Raw genomic sequence first — 18,689 nt, forward strand, 5'->3', positions numbered from 1 at the left:
TGCTTTGCTCTCCTCTCTCTCTGTGGATGTGTTGCATCTCGTGGTTGATTGCTCTACCTCGCATTGTGTTTGGCGCACTCTTGAGAAAGCGCTTGCCTCTTCGTCTAATTCTCGCATCATGCAACTTCATGGCTCATTTCAAGACCTTCGGCGAGGTGACTCATCGGTTAGTCTATACATGCAGCAAGCAAAATCGTTATTTGACGAATTGGCTGCTACTGGTCGCCCCATGTCTCTTGAAGATTTCAATCTTTATGTGTTTCGTGGCCTTCGTGGCGAGTTCAAAGACTTGGTAACAAGTCTCATAACCAAGGCAGAACCACTATCCTATATTGATCTTCACAGCCACCTTCTTACCCATGAATTTCTGCATAAAAACTCTTACCATTCCATGGATGTCGCTCCCTCTCTACTGTCTTTTTCTTCTCTGCCGCAGCAGCCACTCTGCTGCCAACACCACAGTTTTCTGCACACCATGCTATGTCTCATCACAACCCCAACTTCAGCCGCAACAGGGGTTGCTCTAGAGGTAATTGGCGTCCCCACAGCAACCGTTCCACTCCCCAGAATAGGGGCCAATCTGCTGCAGATTGGCGGCCAAACCACTGGCAGCAGATCAAACGCAATTCAGGTGCTGGGCAGTGGTCTGGACAGCAGCATGTACGTTGCCAATTGTGCTCCGATTTTGGGCACACAACTCCTCATTGTTCCCAGTTTCGTAGCAGCACTCAGCAGCCCTCTGCTCATCTTACTGTTGGGAATATTTCTGCTGCGACTTAGTTCCCCGACACCGGCGCAAATCAACACGTCACACCTGATCTTGGAACTCTGACCGATTCTGCACCCTATCTTGGTAATGATTATTTGCATGTTGGTGAGGGTAAGGGCCTTGACATATCTCATATTAGACATACTAAATTACATTCCCCAAAACGCATGTTTACATTATCTAATGTTCTCCATGTGCCTCACATTACCAAACCATTGTTATATGTTCAAAAATTCTGTCGTGATAATCATGTTTATTTTGAATTTCACGCTTCTATGTTTTATGTGAAGGATCTCATCACCAAGGAAGTTCTCCTTTCCGATCAGAGTCATGATGGTCTTTATGTCCTCTCCGAGTCTTCTGCCATGTCAGTTCCTCAAGCTTTTTGGTCTCCTTGCATCTCTGCGACTGTCGACCTGTGGCATCGTTGTTTAGGTCATCCAACCCCTCGCATTTTCAATTTGTTAGTTTCCAGTAATAAAATCGTATGTGCTTCTAGACGTTCTCTTACTCAGTGTCAAGCTTGTCCTTTAGGAAAGTCGTCTCGTTTGTCATTACGACTTACGGGTCACAAAACTTCTGCCCCACTTGAATTAATTTTTAGTGATGTTTAGGGTCTTGCCCCTATGTTTTATTCTGATGGCTTCCGCTATTTTGTTATTTTTGTCGATGCGCATACCAAACATATATGGTATTATCCGCTTGTTGCGAAATCTGATGTTTTTTTCACTTTTCAACGTTTTCAAACACTTGTTGAGCGTCAATTTTCCCTTAAAATTAAATCTGTTCAAACTAATTGGGGCGGTGAATATCGTAAATTAAATAAATTTTTTCAGACCATTGATATTCATCATCGGTTAATTTGTCCTCATACTCATGAACAAAATAGCACTGTTGAACGTCGTCATCGACATATTGTCGAAACTGGCCTCACCCTTTTAGGCCAGTGTAGTGCACCATTGCGATTTTGGAACTATGCTTTTGAATCATCGGTATACCTTATTAATCGCATGCCTACTCTTGTTCTCCAAAATAAATCTTCGTTTGAGTGTTTGTTTCGTCACCCTCCTGATTATAACTTCCTACGTACTTTTGGGTGTCTTTGTTTCCTCTTTTTGCGTCCATATCATGCTCACAAATTAGATTTCTGGTCTTCTCCTTGTGTGTTTTTAGGCTATAGCTCATCCCATCTTGGTTATCGTTGTCTTGATTTAGAATCTCATCGTATTTATGTCTCCCGTCATGTTCGTTTTCATGAAACTGTCTTTCCTTTTGAGAAGTCTGAACAGGTAACATCCTCACCGGTACCTCCCACACCACCTACCTATCTTTCATCCTTGAACCCTCCTCCATGTTTTCCGCCCACTACTCCCCAACCTGCTCCTCCAAATAATCCAATTCTGCCCTTTGTCGCACCCCACCAGACCATCCCTTTAACCATAGCTTCTGCCACCCCTTCATCCCCATTCCACACTGCCATACTATCACCATATGCTTGTCTTTCCAATGATTATTGTGCAGGAACAGGTTCTCCATCATCAGATGCACATGTTCTCTGGTTTGTTATAGCAAAGCAGCCAGGTTCTGCTGTAGAACATCTCAGCTCTATTATAGAATGTACTTATATAGGAAATATTGTCTACATGCTCTTGTGTGGTAACCTCCACCATTGCTATTGTATATTGCCCTACACATATATATAGAAAGGGTTGGCTAACCATTAAGTTAAGTCTCCCAATTATTCTCAACTGAAGGAATTGGAAAGAAGAAATGAGGAACATGAGAAGAAGAGGAAAGGGTCAGGATTTGTATCCCTAAAACAAAACGAGATCGTTTTGTTAATTAAAAAAATACATGTCAAGTCTCTCCCTGTTGCAGGATCAACTAGACTCATCCGGGTCAAATGCAGCTCCAGTTTTTACCATAGTTAAATCAGGTCGACTGGGTTCGAGTTAACCCATAAGGCGGAGTTTTATTACTAATGCTCCCATACCGCTTACCACTTTCCATTCAACACATTTAAAGGCATAATTTTCACTAAAGTATTAAAATCCTCAGTTAAATCATTTACAGTACACAAGGTAGTGACTCAGTACTTTTTGTTTTTTTCTTAATTAATAATAATAATAATAATAATTCAAAATAGTGTTTGTAGTTGTATTATTTAAAGTTATTTAATAGAACTCTAGCTTGACTAGTGCAAGGGATCATTATTGCTAAAATTACGACTCAACTCATAAAATTTAGTCGTATAATTTATGATTTTACGAGTCAATATCTATCTAATATGTAAAATCAAACTAGAAACTCGAAAACCAATAAAATCAGACTTAACTTGTGCAAAATCGGTAAACTCGGTCTGATTTTACGAGTTTACTAAATTTGTGATATAAACCAAGTTGGATCCAAATTTAGCCTTAAAATGTTTGTTGACCAGTGTTGCAAGATTGAACATATCTTTCAAACCGTATATTGGATAAAGCTGAAATTTTATAGGGAAATATTAGACACGTGAAAATATATTATGGTAATTTTTCAGATCAAATGGAGTGCAGGAACATAATATTTCAGAGGTTCAAAGCTAGTAGATGAATATTGTTAAATATGTCAAACTAGATCTTCATGTATTGTTTGAGACATATCTGAAGCTATTAATAGAATTTTGTTACGATTAAAGTTGGGCTGAAAACTAAACATCTAAAACTTTTCAACCATATATTGTAGACCCAGTAATTCATCCAGATGAGAGAGAACGACATGTTTGAAATTAGGACTCAAATCTGACAAGAATATGCGAAAATTGGAGATTCGAGCTACATGGAGGAATTTTAACATGAAGACTTTTTTCATTATTCTATTTTATTTATTTATTTATTTAATTTTAAATAATTATTTTGAATTTAAATTTTTTTCTAGCTTATTAGACATTGTTTAGGGGTTTATTTGATTATTGAATTTATGTTAGTTAATTATTAGTTTAGGTTCATTAATTTTCAATCCAAAAAGGGACCATTAGGTTCATGTTTATTTCATACCTTTCAGTAATTCCTCTATATTAAGAAGTTTTATTCTAAAACTTTTTATTTCTTAATATTATTAATTTATTGATTTATACTATCTATTTATCTCATTTTATTTAGATCACTTATTAATTATAATATTGTTGACTCACTTTATCATATTTTAATATAATTTATTTTTTTAGTTGGAATTGTCACTATATAATTAATTAAAAAAAATTACTTATAAATTTATTATCTGAATTTATATTATATTTTTAAATATTAAAAAAACTATTTTTAACCCCCTTGGAAGGTACCATAAAAAAAATTGAATCAATTAAAGGGATAAAATTCGTGACATTATTTTATTTTTATTTTGCCGAAAAGAAAAAGAAAACCTAGAACTTGCCTCGGCTTACCATTCCTCTTTCAGTTTCCTAATCAACCCTTTATATTTATACTCTCATTTTCTCTGGTAATAATTTATCATACCAGGCAAGGATGTTGATGACCAGGATGTTGTCACGCCTTTCGAGGAGCGTGGGCCGACGCTCTCTGGTTCTACACTCGCCGTCTCCGTCCCATAATCACCACCTCTTGCCGATCCTCTCTCATCAGTTTCACTCTCTTGTTCATGAGTATGGATATCCTGACAAGGTGCGTTCCTTTTTTACTAATCAATTTTCACCTCAGGGTTCTCGCTAGGGTTTAAGGATTTGACTCTTAATATTTTCCTTTTTCTCCTTGGGTTTTTCTTTTCGTGTCTGATTTCCTTTTAGGTTTTTGTTAGGGTTTAAGGATCTGACGTCAGAATTTGGTTTTTTATGGGTTGTTCTTTCTTAGTTTTTATTTTTTATTTTCTAGGGTTTAAGGTTTTTGATTCAAATTACTCAGAATTGATTTCTTGGTAAGTTTTTGCTAGGGTTTAAGGATCTGACGTCAGAATTTGGGTTTATATGGGTTCCTTCTTTTTTTTCCTAGGGTTTAAGGATTTTGACTCAAATTACTCAGAATTTGGCATCATGTCTGAATTCATGGTTATCCTAGGGTTTAAGGATTTTGACTCAAATCACTCAGAATTTGGCATCATGTCTGATTTCATGTTTTTCCTATGGTTTAAGGATTTTGACTCAAAACACTCAGAATTTGGCATCATGTCTGATTTCATGGTTATTCTAGGATGAGGATTTTATTTGTGCATTTTGGTTTTTGTTATTCATGGGTTGGGTTTTGCTAAGGTTTAGGAAATTTCAAATTTTATGACTTGAAGTTGAGATTGAGATAGCAGTACACCATTATTTAATTTTGAAATCATTACATGACCAATGTTCACTTGTTGCCTTTTGCTTCAAATTTGCAAGTTCTAATAGTTTACTGAGAGATCAAGTAAAATCTAATTGCCTTTCTACTATCATTTGGGGGTTTTAATCAAGAGTTTTTATTCTTATTTCATTTATGTTGTTGAATTAATTGAACTAACCTTGAATTAAAACATCTGATTACGTTGTCCATAACATGCAATAAGTTATGTGTGGGTATCGTAGTGGGTATTGTCAGTGCCATTTAAATTTTTTGGGCTCAGCTTATGGAGGGGAGCAGTCTGGAGTTACTATCCAACATTGTCAATGTTGGAGTTCGTTTTTTCTATGTTGAAATATCGTTCCTTTTATGATTGTTGTTTTATGACTTCTAATTAGTGTGCACATGTGTGTTAGTTCCTCTAATCTATTTAAGTGTCCACTAATATTTCTTTCATAATACAAATAGTTGGATTTGACTTTCAGTCATTTCAAAGTACTTCGGGTTTTTTAATATTTGATTGCTTCTTGACTAGTTTGAAATCCCCTTTTTAATTTTTCTCCAGTGTTTTAATGTTTTATAACTTGCATGTCCTATTTCAGTGTATTACAAGGAAGGTGTGTCTGTTTCATCATTCAGCACTAAACTCCCCTCCTTTTCAAAATTTTGGGTTCACTTCATCTGCATCTCCTGAGCCTACTGAAAAGGAGCAGGGGAGTGCTGTAGACTCCAACTGTGATCCCACAAATGCAGAGTCAGGAAAAACAAATGGAAGTGCAGACCTTTCTGATAAGACAGAAGATTCAGTTTTGCATGAGACCAAAGAGTCAGGTTTCAACTCAGAGTCCCAACAAACCATATCCCGATCTGGTAAAAGGAGGAGAGTTACTAAACGAACTGCCTATTCTGATTCAGATTCTGAGGCTGGGAGTGATCTATCTATGGATGATTTGGTGAAGCTTGTGGCGGAGAAGGAGGAACTCCTGGAGGCAAAGCATAAGGAGATTGAGACAATTCAAGATAAAGTTCTCCGCGCATATGCTGAAATGGAAAATGTCAAGGAAAGAACAAAACGTGAAGCAGAGAACTCTAAAAAGTTTGCCATACAGGTCAGCTTCACCTAATGACGGCATGCTTTTCTTCCTTCCTGTCATTCTTTTTTTGTTGGAAATGTGGATTCATTAATTATCTTTTTGGTTATTCTTGTATCTGGAATTTTAACTGAATGTGTTCTCAAAATATGTGCCTCAGAATTTTGCAAAGAGCCTACTTGATGTTGCAGACAATTTGGGAAGAGCTTCATCAGTTGTCAAAGGCAATTTCTCAAAAATCGATGTTTCTAATGACACTGCCCAGGTAGTGCCACTCCTTAAGACGCTTTTGGAAGGAGTTGAAATGACTGAGAAACAGCTTGGAGAGGTATCATTTCTTGTTACATCATCAGCCATCACCTCACCTCACCTCACAGCCTTCTCTTTATGCATACATTTTGCATTGGTATTAAATCATTGCTCAAACAACCATGTGATGTTTTGGATTTCAGGTATTTAAGAAGTATGGAATAGAGAAATTTGATCCAACAAATGAGCCATTTGATCCACATAGGCATAATGCAATATTCCAGGTTCCAGATGCTTCTAAGCCTCCAGGGACAGTAGCTGCTGTTCTCAAGGTATTCATTGAATATAATCAAGCTCTTTTATTGATTAACCATATAGCTCACTGTTGCAAACCATTTGATTGAAATTATTGTTGATACAGTTTCTTTATTTTTCATCAACTGGAAAACAATATTTAGTTATTGATATGTGATTATGATTTTCATTGTTTCTTTTTGTTATTGTTCCATTGTTGCAACTAGAATTATTTCTCGGGGTATGCTAGCAGTAGTCAGTTGACAGCTTTTCGCAACAGTCGCCTTAATATTAAGCCATGTAGTAAGGAGAGTTAGAAAGGAACACGGGAAACCAGTTACACTTGCTATATTAACTTTTTACTTTTAAATCGAAAAAGACACTCTCTTGGCGCTCCCCCCCCCCCCCCCATCCTTTGTCACTCTCCCCTTAAATCATTTTATCAATCTGAGAATTTTGAAACCATTTGTGAACTGTGAAGAGACAGACCCAAAGCATAAATAGAAGGGTGAAACAGACGGACCCTTTTCTTTGTATTTTCAGTTTCTTTCCTACATCCAGCTAATTTGACATGATGCTCTTATCCCCAGAGGTCATGCAATTTCAATTTTGAGGTTTGCCTCCATGATCAATTTGAAAAGAAGCCCTGTTCTCGTACTTTTTTTTTTATGATGATGACCTAGTTGGAGATCTATAATCCAATTTGGTTTTGAGCATACTCATCCTACTGTATGGGGTTATGAGTTAAAATCTTTGATTCATTCTAATCTAACATGGATGGGATCATATATTGGAGATTGTTTATAAGTGAGATATGGGGGGGATGGTGTGGTACTTGCTCTTGTTGTGTTGTGATAATGTTATAACTCAGTTTTTCTTTTTCTTCACTTTACTTTTTAACTGGTTGCCATGGATGTTACTGGCTATGTGGACATTAATGATGGGGAGTGTTACTAGTAACTGTCACTGGCATTCCCCTTTTTATCTTTAGGTAGAATATCTTTCCTTGCCTTTCTCTATGACCAAGCCTGATGCATGTGGTATTGCTATTAATCGCATTTGTAAAGCCTTTCTGGCTGTTTCTGAAAACTCACAGTTGCTCGTGACTAGTATTTGATTTAAAGTGTTACTGAAATGCTACCTTGTTGTATCTTTACAGGCAGGATACATGCTCCATGACAGAGTTATTCGACCAGCTGAAGTCGGCGTTACTCGAGAAGTGGAGAATGGTGCTGAAGCAAATGAATAGGGAGTAGGAAGGCACTTATACTTGAAGATATGACATGGTAGAGATTCCTAAGTTTTGTGTTCTTCCCAGAAGAATGAGATGTAACATTTCTTGTCACATTCAACTGTGCCTTGAAAAGGACTTGGCTTTTTTATTTCTCCCATGATCCCTTATAGTCCTCGAAGATGATGCAATGATAGGGCCTTTGCTCTGAATATTCTTCATGCTTTAGATGCTGTTTTGAGCTAGAGGAGGGCAGACGGCAATTTGTTGACAGTTAGGGATATATCATTGGGAGTTGCTGGTATCACTGCTGTCATGTTATTTTGTGTTCGTGACTTTAGAGGACTGCTCTCTGTTGTGTTGTAGAAAAGAAGTGTCTCATCATGGAAGCAAGTGTTCGCAATTTGTGGGAGGAGATTCAACCAAAATATTCAGATAATTATCGAACCCGCGCGTATTGCACTTCTGGAAGCGGAATCAACAGCAGTGTTCATAATCCTCGCCATGACTTTTGAGTAATTCTGGATTTGAAACAAGTCTCATGACGTAGATGGTTCAACATTTTCAATGGTTTTCTGCTAACGCCTAGTCTTGAGAAGCACTCAAGTCTCGAAATTATAGTGGCATGTGTTCGGAAGAAATAGATAATAACCATTCATATCAAAACCTGCAAACCCCTAATACGCAAGACCGGACTATGCAAATTCAAAACACTCGTGCAAGCATGCACAACGTTGGAGGCGACAACGAGGACCAAGCCTCAGGCAACAAGTATATGCCTGGGGTTGGAATAAGTCACCGAGTATAATAGGCTTGGGGGTTGAAGGTGCTGATTTCCTGGCATTATATCTTCTTGCAAGAACAAAGAATTAGGACTATTGTTGTCTTTGAAAGACATTTGAACAAAGAATTAGTACTATTGCTGTCCTTGAAAGACATTTGATAGGGCAAGACACACATATGGACCCCAAATATAATTCAATAAAAAGAATTAGTCTTTTGAATTTAAATAAAATGTTAGCAATTTCCATTATAAAAATAGTGTTAAGAGATCTAAGAATAGTATGCAATGAATTATTTTTAAACTTTTAGTTTTGAACTTGAATATCCGGGCTACCTCGAATTTGCCTAGAAATTATTATTTTTTTATCTTAGTTTTTGCAATTAAGTCCTTAGTTCCCAAATTTCAATTCACTCCATTGTTATCTCTTAAATCCTCATTTTAATAAAATAACCTGAATCTTTTTAGAAAATTCAATTATAAATTTTACAACTTTAATACATTGAAATGAGATTCATTATAACTTGGTATTAGAGCTACCGATCATGGCAAATGGAACATGCATGTCACAATTAATTGAAGCAGTAGTGGGGATGAAGTAGCAATAAGAGGAGCAACAATTAAATCAACATATACAACAGAGGATACTTGAGGATCTAATGCAACAACTAAAACAATTTCAACCAAAATATATCATATTGCAAAGGCTAAAGGGAAAAGACTAGTAGATTCACCATCTAACAACCCCATCACTTCAATTAATGGGCACCACCGACAAGAGATGGAGCCACCGAATGACCAGTAGATTCAGTTGAGAACGATCATATTGGATTTTTCCGAGGTTTAATAGGGAAGATCCTATGGGTTGGGAGTACAAGGAAAACCATTTCTTCAATTATTATAATACTCAGCCACAACATAGATTGTTCATGGCTAGTTCTCACATCGAGGGAAAAACAATCGTATGGTTCCAAGAAATGGACGAGACAAGAGTAATGACAAGTTGGGAGTCGTTGGTAAAAGCTATACAAATTTGTTTTGGAAAGTCTTTCTATGACGATCCTATGGAATAATTAATTTCTTTAAGACAAATGACCACGATGGAGAATTACAAGTCCTAATTTGAAGTCATTTCAAATAAGATCAAGGGCCTATCGGAGGCCCATAGGTTAAGTTATGTTTCTTTTAATGAAAAGAAGAGGTTAAATTGGGTGTCTGAATGTTTAACCCGCCCAACTTAATTGTTGTTTATGGGCTGAACTAATTGCAGGAGGATAGCTTAAGAAACCTCAGAAAGAAATGGAGGCCCAATGCTAGTTTAAATTCTATTAAGTCAGGGGCAGAGAGCTCAAGAAGGCCAGATGAAAAATCTAGCATTACTATACTGAGGTTAACTCCTGTTTAATTAAAAGAAAAAAAAGGGAGAATAGGTTTTGTTTCAAGTGTAACAAGTGGATTCCATGTCATGATAGGCAATCCTAATCTGAGGATCATGAGGGTCAGGGCTAAGGTTGGTAATTTAACTATAATACCTCTGATTGACATAGGTAGCACTCATTATTTTGTTCCCTCTAAAATGACTAAGAGGATAGGGATAGAGATATCAGCTCAACGATTTATAAGAGTAAAAGTTGTTGATGATACAGAAATTAACAGTGAAGGGGAATATGCAGACTTCAAATTCAAAATTCAAAGAAACCATTTTGTGTCACAGGCTATAATGTTACCCTTAGGAGGTTATGATGTAGTTTTGGGGATACAATGGCTACAAGAGTTAGGATCCATCTTATAGGACTTCTATCAACTCACACTGGAATTTCAATTATTAAGTTGAGGTATCAAGCTATGTGGATTAGAGGTTGAAGAATTCGAGATTGACTATGGACCTAAATTTTTACAGGATTTAAAAAAGGAAGCTAAGGGATTGATCTTGTAAGTTTAGGAAATGAAGGTCGAATCTGACTCTGGTTTGCCTCTCTAGCTACATGAGTTGTTACAAGAATATTAGATGGTATTTTCAGAGCCTCAAGGACTTCCTTCATTCAGAATTTATGACCACCTTATAAGGCTCAAGGATGGAACTCAACCCATTAGTGTCAAACCCTATTAGTATCCATTTTATCTGAAGGCTTAAATTGAAAGGATTGTGAAAAAATTAATGGAGTTAGGAACTATATGACCAAGTCAAAATCTTTTCTCTTCACTTGCATAGTTGGTAAAAAAGTCTGATGGTTCCTAGCAAATATGCATTAAGTATCGAGCGTTGAATAAGAAAACCATCAAAGATAAGTTTCTTATTCCTATTGTGGAAGAATTGTTAAAAGAGTTATATGAGTCTAATTTCTTCTCCAAATTGAATCTAAGATCAGAATATCATCAAATTTATATAAAGACCAAAGACATTCCAAAAACTACTTTTCAAATTTATAAGGGTTATTATGAGTTCTTAGTGATATCATTATGTTTGACAAATGCCCCATCAACTTTTCAGTCTCTTATAAATGAGGTATTTAAGTCTTATTGAGGTATTTAAGTCTTATTCATGCAAGTTTGTTCTAATTTTGTTTTTATCATATAATAATGTATAGTAATACTGAGGTTAAACACACAATCCATTTAAGAAAAGTATTGAATATTCTACCTAAATATCAACTATAAGCAAAGAAATCTAAGTGCAAGTTTGTTTGCTTAGAGGTAAACTATTTGGGCCATATTGTGTTAAGAAAGGATATAGAGGCTAATCCTAAAAAAGGATTTTTGGGTTTGACAGGTCACTATCATCGGTTCATAAAAAAATATGGGTCAATTGCAGGACCATTAAAAAGATTATTGAAGAAATGAATATTCTAATGGAATGATATGACATAAGAGGCTTTTATTAAACTTAAGGAAGAAGTCACTAAGTCTTTTATAATGGCTTTACCTAACTTCATAAAACCTTTCACAATTGAATGTGAAGCTTTTGGAATGAGAGGTTGAGTTATTCTGATGCAAAAGGAAGGCCTTTGCATGCTATAGTAACTGTTTAAAAGGAAGAGAACTAACTTTATCAACCTATAAAAAGAATTCCTAGCCATTTTATTAGCAATTCAGAAATGATATTCTTATCTATTAGGGCAAGCTTTCAAGATCAAGTCTGACTAGCACAACTTAAAATATCTACTAGAACAAAAGGTCGAAAACCCTACACAGTAGAAATGGATTTCTAAGTTTCTTAGTTATGATTTTACAGTGAAATATCAATCCAGTAAGGAAAATGTGGCAGTTAATGCTCCGTGAAGGAGGTCAGAAGGGAAAAATCAAAGAAAGATACATACTTTTACCATGTTTATTGCCAGTTGGGCTGAGAAACTTAAGGAGAGCTATAATACTGACTTAAAGATCCAACAACTACTATAATTAATGAACAAGAACAAGAACATAGTGGAAAGTCTAATATACCAGTTGAAGAATAACATTATTTTATACAAAAGAAGAATCTACATCAATAAGGAACATCCTCTCATTATAACCCTGCAGCTAGTCATTTAGGGTATGAAAAAACCTTAGATAATGTGTATTTAGGGTGATACGTCATTCCTTTACACAATTAATTTTTTTATTTAAATTTTAAAGACTAATTAAGATCCATAATGATCAAAATACCAAGAAAAACTTTATATTTTGTTAACCAATAAAATATAATAATTCTTTATTGTTTTAATTTACACTGAAGAATCATAATTTAAAAAAATGATTTTCACTATGCCGCATCCAAAAAACTTCAAATCCAAATATTTACAATGAAGTTGTCTAATTTAGATGTCTAGAAATTACTTGTCCAGAGATATCTCTTTCATTTGATGGCGTTTCTAAGCGCTGAAAATGAAGGACAATATAGTAATTGAATTTGAAGCCCAATTCAGGAAATAAGACACGTTATAAGGCACATGAAGCATAACATAACGCAGGGGCATTGTAGAGATATTGCGGCCTCTGGGAGTGTGGACCCTTTCCATATCTATATTTCTATCTCACTGTTTCACTGGTTAAAATGAAAGACCAAAGCAGGAAGGGAAAGGGAAGTGATTGCAGCAAGCAAGCAAAGCAAATATCCAATCCATGGAGCTCAGTGTCAGCTCCACTTCATCTGCTCTCCTCAAACTTAACCACCATTTTCTCTCCAAAAACTCTCTTCCCATCAAAATCCCAACTCTCCATTTCGCAAATGACAAAAAGCTCCCTTCGTTTTACCGCCAAACCAAACGCCCTTCGTTCCTTCGTAAATTCGCTTCTCCAGCTTCTTCATCAATTGCTGTTGGACCCAGCAATGACCGCCTTCCTGCCGATATTAAAGTCACTGAAACCCCAGAGCCCAACTCAAGAGTCAGTACTTCTCTCTCTCTTTTTCATGGAAAAACCATTATGCGAAATTCAAGTCATTTATTTTAGGTAATTTTTCATTATCAATTGCTGGCATTCCCCTTATTTGTTTTGCTATTTATTGTTTTAAATGTGCAGATAAGACTGAGTGTAGAAGTTCCACCAGCTGTATGTGAAGATTGTTACAAAAGGGTCATGAATGAGTTCACGAAACAAGCTAAGGTTCGTTGAGTTTTTTTGTTGGCTTCTGATGATATGTTAAATAGAAGAATTGTTTGCTGTATGGAGTAATTAGTTTTGTTGGTTTTTGTACGTATGCTTGCTTTGCTCAGGTGCCTGGATTTCGTCCTGGAAAGGATGTCCCAGAGAGCATTCTTTTAAGTTATGTTGGGAAACAAAATGTTCAAAAGGCTACAGTTGAATCTATTTTGAAAAGGACCCTTCCACATGCCATGTCTTCGGTATGTTCCAGTTAGTTAGGTTTCGTTACATTTAGTTCCCAAGTTCAACTTGCTTCTTGTTTCTCAATGTGCAGGCAACCAGCTAATTGATTATATTAATTAGATGTTGATTTCACTTTAATGGATTAATTACTCCAATTGTTGCCCTGATATTTAAATTATTTTAAAGTACCGTGCAAATCTATTGAGGATCTGTTCTCCCAATCCACAGGTGACTGGAAGGGCTTTGAGGGATTCGGTGCAAATAGCAACCAAATTCACAGATATGGAGAAGACATATTTATCTCTCAACTCTCTCAGGTTGTTACCTACACATCCTCTAAGTTACCTATTGCTTGCATCTTCTTACCTCAGACAACTTCTCAGAGAAGTAAAATGTGCAGCTCTAGCTTTTGCCTACATTTTTTGTGTGTTTTGTTTAAACGAGAGAATCTTATATATGAAATTGGGCAGTATGTGCATTTTGAAATTGCAATTATATGATCTGTGCTCGCTGAGCTGGCTTGTGGTGCAGATATGATGTTGTTGTTGATGTGGCACCTGAAGTCATATGGATCCCTGAGAATGGCTACAGAGATTTGAAGATTGTTGTTGAAATAGATAGTGAGATAGATGCACAGAGAGCTTCTGAACAAGAATTAAGACAGCGCCACAAATCCTTGGGTTTGATGAGAATTATAACTGACAGAGGACTACAGGTAATAAATATTTTAATTTATAGCCCCTCCCTCCTTTTGTTATTAGTTAAAGTTTATTTGACGCTTCATGGAAAGATCCAGGATATTAATAAGCGGGTCTATGCTATAAGCAGCAAATGCAATACAAGGGAGAAGAATTTATATCAGGTCTTAAATTCAATGACTTTGGTAAACGTTGTGTAATGTGGAAAATGGAAGGGAGGGAAGAGGAAGTTGGCTTGTTCTTTTGGACTAAAAGATTATAGTTTAGAAATTGTTGAATATCTGTTAAGTAATCACATATGCCACCATTTTTTTCTTTTAGTTTTTTGGGGCTTTATACTCTCAAAAACTATGAACCCCTTATTTTATTTTTTTATACGACCTTCAGGAACTTTCTCCTTTATGGTCAATTTGATGTGCTCTACAGCCTGTTAATTAAATTTAGAAGGTTGCATTGCATTTGATCTTTCCTATTTGTCATATGAGGCTTACAACTTATGTTGAGATCTCCACAGATTGGTGATGTTGCAGTACTTGATGTTTCAGCAACAAAAATTGACAAGGATGAATCAAATGTTCAGAATATTCCAGCTGCAGAGAGTAAAGGTTTGCCATTATGTTCTTCTTCATGTTTTTTTTTTTTTTGTTCCCGTCATTATTATATTTGGTGATGTTGCAATTCCTATCCGGAACCATGCCTAGAATCATTGTATAAGGGCATGACCTTGACATTGGTGGCACAACTATTGAGATTTTAACTGTTGGGAAATGCGAGTTCTTAATAGTTAATACTCCTTTGGTCCCAATCTGATAGTCCATTAATTCCTTTAGGATCACCAAAGTTTGTTCCACTTTCTAGCCATAATGACTTGGTGTTTTGCAGAAGGTTTTAGAAAGTAATGGGTATGGGTCAGTCTGACTGTTGAAAAAACTGTATTCTTTTTTCTGGATCATTTGTGTCTTGGAGATCCTCCAATTGAATGAGATAAAGTGTCTTCTAAAACTGAAAATTGCTGAGAGAATAAAAAACTGGAAGAACAAGCGCTCACCAGTCAAAAGAAGATTTTCCGAGTTTAGAAAAGTGGCCGCCCAATCTCTCATATTCTTATTGGAGAACATACTTGGAACACGACTTTCTAGTTTTTCAATTCTAGATAAAAAGAAAAAAAAAGTTGGTTGTTTTGGTTTGGTGGGAAAAAAAGAAAGAGGGAGAGAGAGAGCTTTTAATCTAAATATACACTTCATTTTTTTGAATGTTAACCTGAAAAGTTAACTGTCTTGAATTCAAAAGGACATGACACTAGGTTACTATGAAAATATTAAGGCAGCAGTCAAATGATGGTTCATAAGATGCTGATTTATATACCAAGGCACAACAGGTAGGGATTAGCATTTACTTTTTTTTTTTGCTAATCCGGGCAACTGAAATAATTTTACTAATGAAATGTGAACAATAAATTACATGAATGATGTTCCGGTTTTGAACTAGTTGCCTGTCATTTTGCTACTTCAATTTAGTTTATTTTTACAAGCACTTAAATTTAGCTGTTCTCTTTTTCTGCTTTTACAGTATTTGCTAAAACTTGAGGAACATGGTAGCTTGACCAGAGGAGTCCATTGCCTTAAAGTCAAAATATTCTGTGTTTTTTGTTTGTTCCACCTCTAAAATTTGTTTAATAATTTTATTTGCACGAGTCTCAGATTCCTTGACATTGCTACTTCTTCATTCTTTGCAGGTTTTCATTTTGATACAGAGCATGGTGATAGAGTGATACCTGGTTTCCTTGATTCAATAATAGGGATTCAACGAGGTGAAACAAAGTCCTTTCCTCTTGTATTTCCTGAATCATGGAAACAAGAAAATCTCCGTGGTGTTCATGCTCAATTTACTGTGAGTTCCTTTCTGTTTTGAAGAATTTGCCTCTTGAACAAGATATAGCATTCCCAAAGAAAATAATTTGATCAATTAATGGAGACATAAATACATGATAAGTCAGGTTGCTTTGTTCTTTTCTCTTACAATTTTGGCCTGTTTGTTCAGTTTAATTGGCAGTGGTCTTCGAGCCCTCCCCTCAAATAGTGGAGGTTTTAGTAGGCTTTACTATTGTATGTTCTCCCCCTGCATTGATGCAACTTGTCCCCTTATTAGTGTCCCAAAATGCATGCCTGTGATTTTGATGAAGAAGAAATAAAATAATAAAAAAAAAACTCTGTTTGGTGACCTTAAATTATGGAACGGGGGAGTTTTGTGGAAAAGAAATAATTTTAGCAAACTAGGTTGAATCAGCAAAACAAATGATAGCTTCTGCTGTGCTTCAGTTTGAACCTTCATGTTCCTTTACCTTAGGCACTCGGTTAGAATTTAAATTGGAGAGCATCATTGTAGACTGACAAGCATACAAATCGTCTGTAAGTTCAGTAGGTTTTGTATAACTGTATTAACCATCCAAATGTATTATGTTGCTCTTTAGGTGGAATGCAAAGAATTGTTTTATAGAGATCTGCCAGAGTTGGATGACACATTTGCTGACAAACTCCTTCCTGGGTGCACCACCTTGCAGCAGGTGATACTTGCATGTGATCTTGACACAGTTCTAGATTCAGAATTTTTCATAGAGCTCATAACTAAGATATGTTTCCTTGCACGTTTGCAGGTCAAGGAATCACTGTTACAGAAGTTCCTAGAAGTGGAGCAAACAGCAAGAGAACAAGCAACTGATAATGCAATTCTCGACCAGCTTTGCAAGGTTTTTGTGTGTTCTGAAATATTAATTTGTAGATTGTTGCTTGCCCATTGAGGTCTATAGCTAGCTTTTCCATGAATTGGATAAGGGTGACCTTTTTGCTGTAGAGTTTTTTGATTTTCCATGCAGTTCCCCTGTTTGCATTATCCTCAACTGATGATGTTTCATGGATTCAGCAGGTCACTCTACTAACTGGCTTGTAATTTTTTGGATGTTTTATCATACATTCAGATGGTGGAGATTGATATTCCTCAATCCTTGTTCGAGGAACAAGGTAGGCAGCTTTATGGAGCCAAACTTCTCCAGATTCAGGTTGGTTCTAAAACAGAGTGCTAGTTATTTATTTATTTATCCTGGGTGTGTGGGTGGGTGGGGGGGTAATGGGATGCAAAGATTTAATTTAATGTTTCTAGATTCTTTCAATTTAACATTCCTATTGTGTAGGGTGTACTAGTCTCATCATATTACATTTGTGCAGGCAAATATGAAATTAAATGAACAGCAGCTGGCTTCACTATCAAGTCCAAAGGCAGTTAATGAGTTCCTAGAAAACCAAAAGGAGAATATAACAAGGGTGATAAAACAAAATCTGGCAGTAGGAGATATATTCAAACGTGAAAATTTGCAGGTGTGTCTTTTTAGTTGAGATTTTATCCTCCATTTACACAAGTTTGTTTAGCCCAGTCTTACACTGCTTTGTGTAGTAATTTAGTGAAACATTGATTTGACATAACCTGAGTCAATTTCACCTGATTGGACCAACCTTTTAAATGTCAGCTCTTGGAAAGTTACAAAGTTTTTCACTATTCACATATGCTGCATTTTGCTACAGTTTTCTACAGAAGATCTTGTCAAAGAGGTTGAGAACTCCATTGCTGAATTCAAACGACATAAACAAGAGTACAATGAGGAGCGTGTGGAGGAACAGGTCAGTAAATCCCACCCTTGTCAAGAATTGAAGTGTTCTGCTTTCTCTTTTCCACTGTACTTCTGAAAATGTTTTGAATATGCTGTTTATTTGGGTCTGAAATTTGTTGAATTAAAAGAGACTAGAAGAATAACATAAAACATGATTTACATTAGTCAGAAATGGCATTAGCATTGTCAAAGCTTAAAACCAGAGCTTACAGCTACAGTTTATTTTCTGGGATGGGTTCCATTCTACTATGAATACCAAAAGGATGATGGTGGCTCTTATTTCTTGTCTGGTGGATATTGTGAATCCTTTTTATTTGCTTCTTCTTTAAAGGATGTCTAGACCTTGCGTTCCATTCTCTGTCTGGGGGCAGAGGCTATGTTCTTTACAAATTACAGCTGAATTCTGCATTGTTCAAGCTACTTCTTGGGTTAGCTTGTTAACTTTACTGGTGCAATTGCATTTGCATAGGTGCAAGAAGTACTGGAGGGAGCAAAAGTGCTTGAATGGTTAAGAGAACACTCAGAGATTCAATACATAAGCAGGTGATGTAGAGTTCAATATGCTTGGAAAGAGTTGAGAAGAACTTGCACTCTGGACAGAAAATGCCGTTTTTCAAAATTTTGTTTCTGAAATAAATGTTTTAGAAAGTAGATCTTCTGTGTAGCACTTTTAAAAATGATACAGGACATGATTCTGCTGGCAAAGATTAGTACCTGTTCTGAAATTTGCAATGAGACGAGGCCATTGATTCGAAGTTTTAAGATTCCGAAGTCAAGTGTAAGAGATCACTTGATACCAATCCCCTGA

The 18,689-nt window shown here is 36.1% G+C and overlaps 2 protein-coding genes across 3 annotated transcripts; both read left to right on the top strand.

The window, feature by feature from the left end:
* The first annotated feature begins 4,143 nt into the window (after positions 1–4,143).
* LOC7474841 (grpE protein homolog 2, mitochondrial) lies at positions 4,144–8,471 on the top strand. Of its 2 annotated transcripts, XM_024585929.2 has the most exons (6): positions 4,161–4,428; positions 5,673–5,901; positions 5,986–6,179; positions 6,322–6,489; positions 6,614–6,742; positions 7,864–8,471. In XM_024585929.2, the coding sequence occupies exons 1-6, from the start codon at positions 4,273–4,275 to the stop codon at positions 7,951–7,953; spliced, it is 966 nt and encodes a 321-aa protein (XP_024441697.1). In that variant the 5' UTR covers positions 4,161–4,272; the 3' UTR covers positions 7,954–8,471. The 2 variants fall into 2 exon arrangements, with proteins under 2 accessions (XP_006374496.1, XP_024441697.1); XM_006374434.3 differs by having other exon boundaries at positions 4,144–4,428; positions 5,673–6,179.
* Positions 8,472–12,734: 4,263 nt separating this feature from the next.
* LOC7474843 (trigger factor-like protein TIG, Chloroplastic) lies at positions 12,735–18,636 on the top strand. Its single transcript, XM_002321498.4, has 13 exons — positions 12,735–13,081; positions 13,217–13,300; positions 13,411–13,539; positions 13,751–13,839; positions 14,054–14,237; positions 14,735–14,825; positions 15,956–16,110; positions 16,691–16,783; positions 16,874–16,966; positions 17,195–17,275; positions 17,442–17,591; positions 17,796–17,891; positions 18,351–18,636. The coding sequence occupies exons 1-13, from the start codon at positions 12,818–12,820 to the stop codon at positions 18,426–18,428; spliced, it is 1,587 nt and encodes a 528-aa protein (XP_002321534.1). The 5' UTR covers positions 12,735–12,817; the 3' UTR covers positions 18,429–18,636.
* Positions 18,637–18,689: the final 53 nt, after the last annotated feature.

Source organism: Populus trichocarpa, chromosome 15 (assembly GCF_000002775.5).
Source record: "Populus trichocarpa isolate Nisqually-1 chromosome 15, P.trichocarpa_v4.1, whole genome shotgun sequence".
Lineage (NCBI taxonomy): Eukaryota > Viridiplantae > Streptophyta > Magnoliopsida > Malpighiales > Salicaceae > Populus > Populus trichocarpa.